Source organism: Eucyclogobius newberryi, unplaced genomic scaffold (assembly GCF_026437365.1).
Source record: "Eucyclogobius newberryi isolate DKJ021-1_F unplaced genomic scaffold, fEucNew1.0.hap1 SCAF_2, whole genome shotgun sequence".
Lineage (NCBI taxonomy): Eukaryota > Metazoa > Chordata > Actinopteri > Gobiiformes > Gobiidae > Eucyclogobius > Eucyclogobius newberryi.
In genome coordinates, this window is record NW_027315834.1 from 42,884,560 (window position 1) to 42,894,870 (window position 10,311).

The window sequence follows — 10,311 nt, forward strand, 5'->3', positions numbered from 1 at the left end:
TAGGAAATGAGAGGTTTTGTCTAAAGGAGTTTTTTGTTTATAAGAGTTTTTGTTTATAAGAGTTCTTCTATTAAGAGTGTTTTTTAAACTTCCTATAAGTTATCTGTCCTTTTCCTCTGTATCTACCTGCGTTGCAACAATGACATTTCCTCATGTGTGGACAATAAAGGATTATCTTATCTTATCTTATCTTAAACTAAATGTGCTTGACAGAAATCAACAGAGGTTTTAGCCGTTAATGAGAATTGAGAAGTAAAAATACTAATCATGTGGTGTTTTCCGGTTCCCCCCATCCACCCAAAACATGCACAATAGTGAAGATAGTCCTGAGGTCTGGACCAAAGATCTGGAGATGGGTTCCCGGGTGCACTTGGCCAATTTCTAATGTACCTTAACCTTAATCCTTATTTTAAATGTTTTTCATTGTAGTGCTGCACGTCGGGCCGAGCACATGAGGATGTAGTTCACACACATGGCAGAGGAAAGACCCCGATTATGTGAATGACAAGGACACGTGTGAAGAGCCGAGATGGAGAAAGACACGACAGAAAAGCTCTTACTGCCTCAGCATTAACTCGACCTGTTTGATCCCTGCAAGTGTTTATCCGGGTAACGCACTGTAATAAGCAATTTCCGACATTTAAATTAGTTCAAATTAGATTAAATACAGGCTTATAAAACTAGATACAAAAGACACATTATTTTATATAAATCAGAAATCGAAAGTGGAATTGTCAGTACCGTTGATTGATAAGATCTCATCAATTCCCATAATATTGGCTGTTATTGGGAGCTTGTGCGCCCTTTTTAAATCCACAATTACTGAGATCTTAACACGCTCAACCTCACATGATTTGTTACAGGAACAAGCAGCAGATTAAGTGGCTCCACATCCTCAGCCGTGATAACAAATGAGATGTAATAACAGAGGGAGACTTTAAAAGGACATAAAACAATATTAAAGTATCTTTCCCATAAAACAAATGTGATCAACACCTCACAGCGAGGGGACAAAAAGGGGACAGCAAGGCCGAAGCCCAAGGAAAGACATAAATAATTGGACAACGGCGTCGGAGAACAGAGGGTGTGCAGGAGTTTAGGTCATGACCGTAAGTCCTTATAGCATGTGCCGTGCATACAAATTCCGTCACAGCGCTTGTCATTGTGTGTCATTGTGCTTTACACCGCTACAGGACAAAAGGAAGAGGTCGAACGCAGCTACAAAAGGAGGAGCTGGTTTTAGAGGCGGATCCCTGTTTGAAGCGGGTCTGTACAGGTCATCTCGCTAAGGCATCGGTCTTCTTTGATGGAGCAGAATCTTGTGAAGTTTGAAGGTTTTGGACAAGTATTTGACTGGGATACCCACAGCGAACAGACGAGGAGCTGCTACAAGAGATGAAGACGCCGACTGATTCTGCATTCTGGCTTTATTTTAGGAAGAAGATATTTGTTGAAACTCAAATGAAAAGCCCTCCAGAAACACACAAGGAAACAGACAACTGTAATAAATGTATTTTCTACCAACTCACATTGCATTCGAGGAGCCGTCTGCATTGACTTATTAGAAAAATAAAGGTGTAACGTGAGATTTCTGCACTTGTGTAATTCATTTTACAGAAATGTTTTGGGTTTATTGCCATTATCAGTGAATAGAGTTTACGAACTAAGAACTTGCTTTGGCATTAAGGTGCAACATAGAACAATGAATAAGATAAGAAGTAACATATCAAAAGGGGCATGCATCAAATCTAGAATTTACAGATAAAATAAAATGATGAATATATACACAATTTACAGTTAACAGTGCAATGAAAGGTTATTGGTTTGAATTATGATATTATTGACCTAATTGTGATGTTAAATCTAATCTCATACATACACTATGGCTGCACGATTCATTCAAATTGAAATGAAATTGCAATTTGAACAGTCGCAATTAGCAAATCGCAAATGTTGCAGTTTAGGAAGTATCGCAATTTCCTCCACAAGTGAGAAAATACACTCTTTTATAGCTGTTTATTATTGTTTTTGTTCAAACTCCATAGCCCTATTTCAGTCTTTTTGTCTTGAGCGCATTTAAATGTGAACTTTGAACAGAATTCTCTTACCAAAACGCAAATTGCAAATCGAATCGCAACGATCATTCTCCAAACTTGCACTTCCTAAATCCCATTTTCACACTTAACGTTTAAAAATCAAGCGCTGCATTAAGCCCGAGTTGATAATTCAAAGCAATTAAACATTCCTTGAGTTCAAACCATCCATGCATCATTTTCCTTGCAGTAAAGCAGCGTTCTTTTGTTTGCCAAGAAGCCCATTACTTTCACTTACTCCTGTCGGTGTAATGGCGTGAGCCGTTGTAATGCGATGCTGCGACTAAAACCCCATTTACAGCGGCCACTCCTGCAGCCTGTTACTGATTTATTGTTCAGAAGTTAGACACTCTAATAGACACTAAGCACAGCTGTCAGCCCCAGCTCCGCCGCTTCACACTCACTCACCTGACTCCATTTATGCCCATTTAAAATCCATGTTTAAATATGCCACTTCTAAAAGGGCTAACCACCTCCTGCGTTTTACCGGGACATCTTTCATTGGCAGACATTTTGACAAGCCGGAGCAGGGAACACGCAAGCGTAATCTAATAGCATTAAAGACGGCCTGAACTCCTCTCAATGTGTCATTACCGAGCCTCTGCAATTTAACGTTGAGCTTCAGAGGCTCGACTTAAAGATGTATTTCACGGCTCACAGCGGCCATTCATGTTATTAGTAAGACCTGTCTTTTCCTACTCAGATGTGTCCAAATATCAGGGTTTTTATACACAATGGACCATCAGCGTTTGTTACTTGTTCATTACGTTCTGACTGGGATTTGCAGAACATCTTTTGTATCAGCGCTAAAGAGTCACTGTCCATTGTTCGCACTCCTTTCCTTTCAAGGTCACCCCGGCCAATCACCCGCTGTCAATGTGGGGATTTAGCATTTAAAATAGGCAAACAACACAATGACACATCACGTGACCAGTGCCGTTACATTAAAGATGTCACGATGTCAAAGCGTTACAACTGTTGTGAGAGGAACTATTCATTATTATCAAAAAACAGTCCATTTCTGTGTAATATGTTTTCATTTTTCATTTGTGCATGTTAATGAAACACTTGATGTGAACGTGCCTTATTTTCATCCATTTTCCATTCGTTTTACGACCTGAATGACACATGTATGACCATTTCTTGCTTCCGTGTATAATTTCACAAAGGTACGTTGTGTCTGCCCAGTCTTGTTGGATTAACATAAAGTTTCATGATCACGCAGCAAAACAAAGCGCTACGACAAGTTATTAATTACGTGAGTAGTAAAACTGCGCTGATTGTGCAGTTGTGTGATGAGAGCGCACTTTGATAAATAAAGCGTCATTTTAATTTCCTGCTTCTACAGTAAATCAGTCTATTATTGGAGCAGATGAATCACGGTGCGTGCGCTCGCACTGAGACGGTGACGCAGTTCGACGCTCTGCTTAAAAACCACAAAGTCCGCCTGTCTGTTTGCGAGTGCGCCGAGTGTTTATAGGACTGCGTCTGCATATTTGTGGGTCGTGTGCAAAATATGTCACACGGGTCTGGCAACACAGTGATGACTCAGCCCGTTCGGCGCATTAATCCCGCCTCTTCTACAACTGTACATCATCCCTTTTGCCCGGCGCAGATTACAAGCCACCGCCTGAGCAGCGTGTGAAAGCGACTGTCACGCACTGAACGCCACTGTCAAGGCCGCGCGAGGACAGAGAATCAACTGCTTTTTTTTTGCTATAGCGTAACTCCGAACACTGCGTAAGTGTTAGGACGCGACATGAAACGTAAAGAACACGATACCTCCCAATTCAGTCGGAAAATCTCAAGAGAGCTCACTAAATGCGTTCTCCTTTCTAGTGATGGTCGACAAAGACTCCATTGACTGATTCATTGACTAAACTTAAAGGTGGTATGGACGATTTTTTTCAGCAATTTTTTTATTATATTTCCTCGTGGCGTGGATAAATCATTTGTCCTGCCACGTATCAATCATAAAACGCACCTACCGTCCCCACGTTTCCGCGTGCCTAAGCGCATGGATCTATCATAATATAGTTCCCTCAGTGTACGGGGAAAATGAAGACGGAGAAAGACAGTTTGAGCTGACGCAGAAGTGGACAGAAATCTACGGGAGACGAGAGATGTGATGCGATCCGTTGCGCTAATAAACAAAGGCACGTGTGTGTTGTATCAGTCCACACGGGGGAGTGTGCATGCGCACTTCAGCCTGCGTTCTCAAATCGCCGAAAAATCGTCCATACCGCCTTTAAGGTTTACAGCCCTAAATATATCATCCAGAAGTGTCACCACGAGAACAGCTAAAATGAAAGAAAGTAAGACATTTGCGTTGATCACCAAAGGTTTGTTATCAATAAATATGATGTTTATAACCCATGTAACGTATTAAAGTACTTAACTAAGGCAAATGATGCTACTGGCTTCCTTTTATTGTGTTATCCTGTTTATTATAAGTGTTACCATTATTCTGAGAAGAAACATCACAATAATCAAGACCAAAACACAGTGAAATCCGTCATTTGCAAGTCCAGCTTCATGAAATCAAATGTTCTGAATGAAACAGAATTAAAAGCCAGATAAAACGTACTTTACATGTAGTTTTTGGAGATTAGACTGAACTGTTGCTGCCTACAATTCTAACAATTATGAATCATTATTTATTTCTGGCGATTATATTGTGACCTGATAATAATAAAGATGATCAATTATCGCATAATCTTGTTCAGATATTAGACATTTGCAGAAGCTTTCATAGGGCATATTTAACTGCCCATTCACAGGAAAGTATTTGGTCACATAACATTAACAAGGCATAACATGGTTGGTGTGACGGCGCCACAACTGCCAGAGTAAACACTGTGTGAATAGTCATAATTAAACACAAGGTTATTGCATCTGTGGAGCGATTGGCTTTGTGCTGTTCTGACCTTAACAGGTGAATAGAAGCTGTTTTTCACCTGAATGACATTGCATCAGTAAATATTCTATTTCAAACGCATTTTATTGAGTAATTACCAGCTCTAGATCATTAGATTTAATAGCACCACCCCTGTAGTAAACACTTCTTCAACACAGGTTTGAGCATAAAACCATTATTATCTGAATGTCTTCTGTAAACAAACAGTTAACCAAGTAATTCATGCATGTTTCCATAGCACAGTATTTTGATTATTACATTAAATCATATACATGTTAACATAAAGGTCACAGTGGATCAAAGGGAAACCTAAGATAATTGCAGAAAAAACTTACTACCCTTTTTTAGCACTTCAGGGGAAATTCAGGTTCACTTTAATTAACAAGTAAAAGGCACTTTCTCACACCCAAATGTGGAACTACAAAGGAGACCTGTGGGATAAGAAGATCTTCAACGATAATTGTATTCAGCATTAAAATGACTGTTGCTATTCACAGTCTTCTCAATCTTTCAATCAAAATCTGTCAAAATGTGTCAAATCTGCATCTAAAATGAGCATATTGGCAGTCAGAATAAGATAACTGGCTTTCTTAAGACCGGCAATATTTGTGAGAATCTCTAGACAGTAGTAAGACAGGTGTGATTTGAGAAGTGTAATAAAAGAGACTGCTCAGTGTGCTGCTGGTGCTCAGGGTGAGAAAGTTCTCACCTCAGTCTGATCAGATGTGTCAGACGTCAGCAGACATACATCTGATCATGTGATCTCAGAGTTAATACATACATTACTAAAAGGTTTGGGCTTTATGACTATCCAAGCCTTCAGCACTCAAGAGTCAAACTGAACAAAACTAATAGTAGGAGATCATAACAGTTTCCATTAATCAATTACTCTGTTGCTACTAAATATAAAAATAAGTGTCAAAGCACAGAATGACATCTTTATTTCAGTCACAAAGGACTAAAAAACATTTTTAGACTGGGCCACTCTTTCTCTTTATAAATGAACTGATCTCATGTTAATTGTGTCTGTTAATTGTTATCTTTGTTCAAATGCCATGTAGACAATATGCTGAATGTGAATGTCAGTAAGTGTAAAACTGCATTAGTGTGTGTGCTCCATACTGTATGTATATGTACATGGTGTTGAGCAAATAAAAGAAACCAATCATATATATCTTTATGTGTGTATTTTACATGATACATTATTACCTTGTAAAGAGTGCACAGAAGCACTGAAGCCAACAAAGGAATAAGCCTAATGCTACATAGAAGTGCGTTGAAAAGCAGATCTATAGCAGACAGAAATATTGCTGCTGGAGTGCACCGTGAGCATTTCTGGGAAACGACTCCAGAAGCCCACATGTAATGGACTATGTATCTTAGTCTGTTACATATCCGTAAGCAGGAAACCTCTGCAGCACCGTCTCTGCATCTCTCTGGACTGAAGCTCACCATCCTTGTGCTTTCCCCTCTCAACCTCATCTAACACTGGATCTGCTCGTCTTCCTCACGCGTGCTTGGCCAGATAATGCAAATGTTTCTATAAATAGGGACAATTGTGCTGACAGCAGCGCTCTTTCAAGTGAGATATTTGCGTGTGATTTTCTTCCACACTCCACCACATAAACACCGCATGCAGCATTTAGTGACTCCAGCGCCACACAAGCACTTAAACGCAAAGCAAACACCACTCAGATATATTCTATATGAAGAGAAAACAAAAGAAAAGAGATCAATGCCGCGTACACGTCTTAAACAAACAGAAGCAGAATAAACAGCTTGGCTCGACATGACACAAAGCAGAGCTGGAGTGTGTTTGACAGAGCAGCTCATTCGCCACAATACAGATCTGACACTTGTACAAGCTCTGAGCATTGTACTACATCTCGCTGTAACATGTAACATCAATTTCACTACTTCCCGCAGCCTCCCTTTAATGTCATTACTCTACACTCAATATATTCCAGCGCAGCACCAATAAAAATATACAATGTGTGTCAACCCAAGTCTAAACTGTGCGTAAACGGCGGCCGGCTCGTCAGTGAGACTAATGGCATGGAAAACAACTTTCGCTCACCTTCCAGCTCGTGATGGATGACGTCGGAGAGGTTGGGCTCCTCTCCCCACCAGAAGATCCACAGCTCCTTGGCGTCGGGCTTGATCTTGCGCCTCCACACGCACAGCAGGTTGTTCTGGACACAGCGCATGAAGCTGCGCAGAACCGGGTCGTCCTGGGCCGGAGCCGAGATCACTGGCCCATACTCGCCCCCGCCGCGGAAGCTGTAGCAGCGCCATTTAATCCCGGTTAACTCCGCCTGCAGGAGGAGAACACGACTTATGAGACTCACCGCGACCTTAGAATGTCCGCGCAGAGTTTGTGTAAGATGTATCTAGGGTCTGTCACGATAATTAATATAGTGACTTATCGTTCAATAAATATTAGCTGGAACAAGTGGGGAATTTGCTCTTATTTTTGTGTTTTATGACAAGATTCGAACTGTAGAAGGCTGAATCACCTCTATGACTAATTATGGATACTAAAGGAGCACTTAAGGGTTGCTATTCATTTATTACAGCTCATGTTTTTTTAACAGTCTTGTACATTAAGACAAGGGTTTACAGGGATTTTGAGTTACAGTATTCCGTCAGTGGCATAAAGTAGTGTCAATAATAGATACAAACTACATGAACACAGACAAAAACAGACCGTAGACACAACATCACCCATGAAACATCATTGCATAACGACAGACACGACATGTAAACGAGACCGTTTCAGACAAAAGTGCTCAGTGGAACCAACAGACGCCGAGGCAGCGCCATTAGCCCACTTTTTAAGCTTTTTGAGTGAATTTAGAACGCTCCGAAGGGCACGGTCCTGAAAAGAGAGAACAGTTTAGAGTTTAGTTCTGATCCTTTTGTCTGTAGCAATGTCCAGTGAATGTCCAGACTCACTAGCACTGCAGAGTCCAACAAAGTTTAGTGAATAAGTGGTTCAAGACCTTCATCAATGTTGTAATTGAGTAAAAATAAACGGCTGTATTTGAGTCGGACGAACGAGAACGGCACCAGTCTATGATCACTGCCGTCGGTGTGTGCAGTGCGCGACCTGTAGGGAACACACGCCCGCACTCAGATGCAAAGAGCGGGTGAATAAGGGTGGCACGCCTGGTCCTGAATGAAACACTGGACATCGACTGCAGGCGAGAAGTCACAAAGAGGCTCAAGAGGAAGTAGTAGCACCGGGGTCAGTGACAAGAGCAGGCTTCCCCTTCACTGCACCAAGCGGATGAATGAAACGAGACGTGCGGCGGTGTGAGAGTTGACGTCTTTGTGTTGTTCTGTGAGCGTCTGCGCCCGGGTGAGTTGAGCGGGGGATTGTCGAGCGGGGCTTGAAGCAACCAGACTTTTGGCAAACCTCTAAAAGTGGACGCGCTACCAGCAACCGAGCCGCTTCAACGACGAGGATGGAACGAGACGATCTGAGAGCTGTGGCGTTCCTCATTTGACGAGGTGGAGCGGGGACTGCCGTCTCGAATACGCAGGGGTTAATGTCTATTTATCATAGTTTTACATCAACCAAGTGGGAGTTTGTGAAGGAGAATAGAAACGTTTAAGTGGAAAATTGCAGGAAATAAAGCCGCTGTCTATGGTCCTGTCCTATTTCTTTAGAATGTTTTCATCCGTTCTTCACCACGCACTTCTGCCAGTGCTTCCAGCTGGATGTGGGCGATATGGCAAAACATTTATATCACAATTTGGAGAAAGGGATGTTAAGATATCAAATTTTAGTGTTGCAATTGTGAGGAAAAACTTTACATACATACTGTACATTTATTTGAATATTCTACTCAGACAATGCAAATAAAAGAAAACGTGTTGTTGTGGATTGGTTGTGGTGTCAATAATCGAGAATAATTGTAACTTTTTTTCTTTAAAGGTGGAATGGACGATTTTTTTCAGCAAATTTTTTATCATATTTCCTCGTGGCGTGGATAAATCATTTGTCCTGCCACGTATCAATCATAAAACGCACCTATCGCTCACCTGCAGCCGCGTCAGGCTCGTCCCCACGTTTCCGCGTGCCTAAGTGCATGGATCTATCATAATATAGTTCCCTCAGTGTACGGGGAAAATGAAGACGGAGAAAGACAGTTCGAGCTGACGCAGAAGTGGACAGAAATCTACGGGAGACGAGCGATGCGATGCGCTCCGTTGCGCTAATAAACAAACGCACGTGACTGCTGTATCAGTCCGCACGGGGGAGTGCGCATGCGCACTTCCGCCTGCGTTCTCAAATCGCCGAAAAATCGTCCATTGCGCCTTTAATGACAGTAATTGTAGCACTGAAATGTGATATCGTGACATCATTAAACCCAATGTAATAAGGAATCCCAAGCGTGTCCTCCCTGTAATGACGTGTGCGTGTAATGGGTGACATACACTGACACCGCGATCAGTCCGGCCCTAAAATTAGCCACGACAAGGTCAAGGACGGCGTTTTCCCCCAAAGCCAAGAGCAAGACATCAGCTCGCACTGCCTCGTCACTGCCCGTCACTGCCCGTCACTGTCAGAAGTTGCAGTGTGTTTTTGACACAGTTGTCTGCGACCGCTGCACAGGAATGACAGGAGGGGAAACAAATCTACAGTGAACGCCACAGAGTCAGGGAGATTTGGCGCGCTGTAATACTTTATCATCTGTTCTTTGCAAAAAAAATGTACTCTGCAAGACAGCCACAGAATAAATAAAAAAAGGTTTATTTTTTTTCTCCAGAAACATGTAAGACAGCAAATACGTGCAAACGAATATGTCCAAAGTACTTAATAAAGCAGTAATCTATCTCAAATATCTGTATGTGGTTGATTTACCTTAGCTTCGGCTCTGTAGGCTTTGATGCCTTATCTACGCACAGTTTTAAACTTCCAAAGAGCAAAGTTGACATGTTTATGTAACTAAGACTCCCTGCAGGCAACTCACACCAGCTTCATGTGTTCTCTTCTGCGTGACATGGAAAGCAGATTGCATTTCAGGATTTACGGAGTCTTTTTTTGTCTTTTACTCACTTTAAATTCTTACAGATACAGCTATAGTAGGTACGATATATTAGTTATTGAATATTGGTGATATCGGAGGGTTTCCCCATACTAGCAGATATTTGGCACAAATATTTCTGTTTCGCACTGCTCCAGTTTGTGTGTAAGAGTTTGTGTGTAAGAGTTTGTGAGTGCTCAGGGCAGATTTGACTTTTTGAAAAGGACTAATGTGTAAAAATAGAAAAAGAGGCCAATTAGTCTAAAAG

General features: G+C 41.6%; 1 protein-coding gene across 2 annotated transcripts in view; it reads right to left on the minus strand.

The window, feature by feature from the left end:
• The window catches only part of LOC140366899 (mediator of RNA polymerase II transcription subunit 13-like), a 79,760-nt gene that overhangs the window by 52,867 nt on the left and 16,582 nt on the right, over positions 1-10,311 (minus strand). For both annotated transcript variants that reach the window (XM_072453103.1, XM_072453102.1), the window contains exon 2: positions 7,088-7,325. In XM_072453103.1, the coding sequence (XP_072309204.1) occupies positions 7,088-7,325 (238 nt within the window). The remainder of the gene's footprint in view (positions 1-7,087; positions 7,326-10,311) is intronic.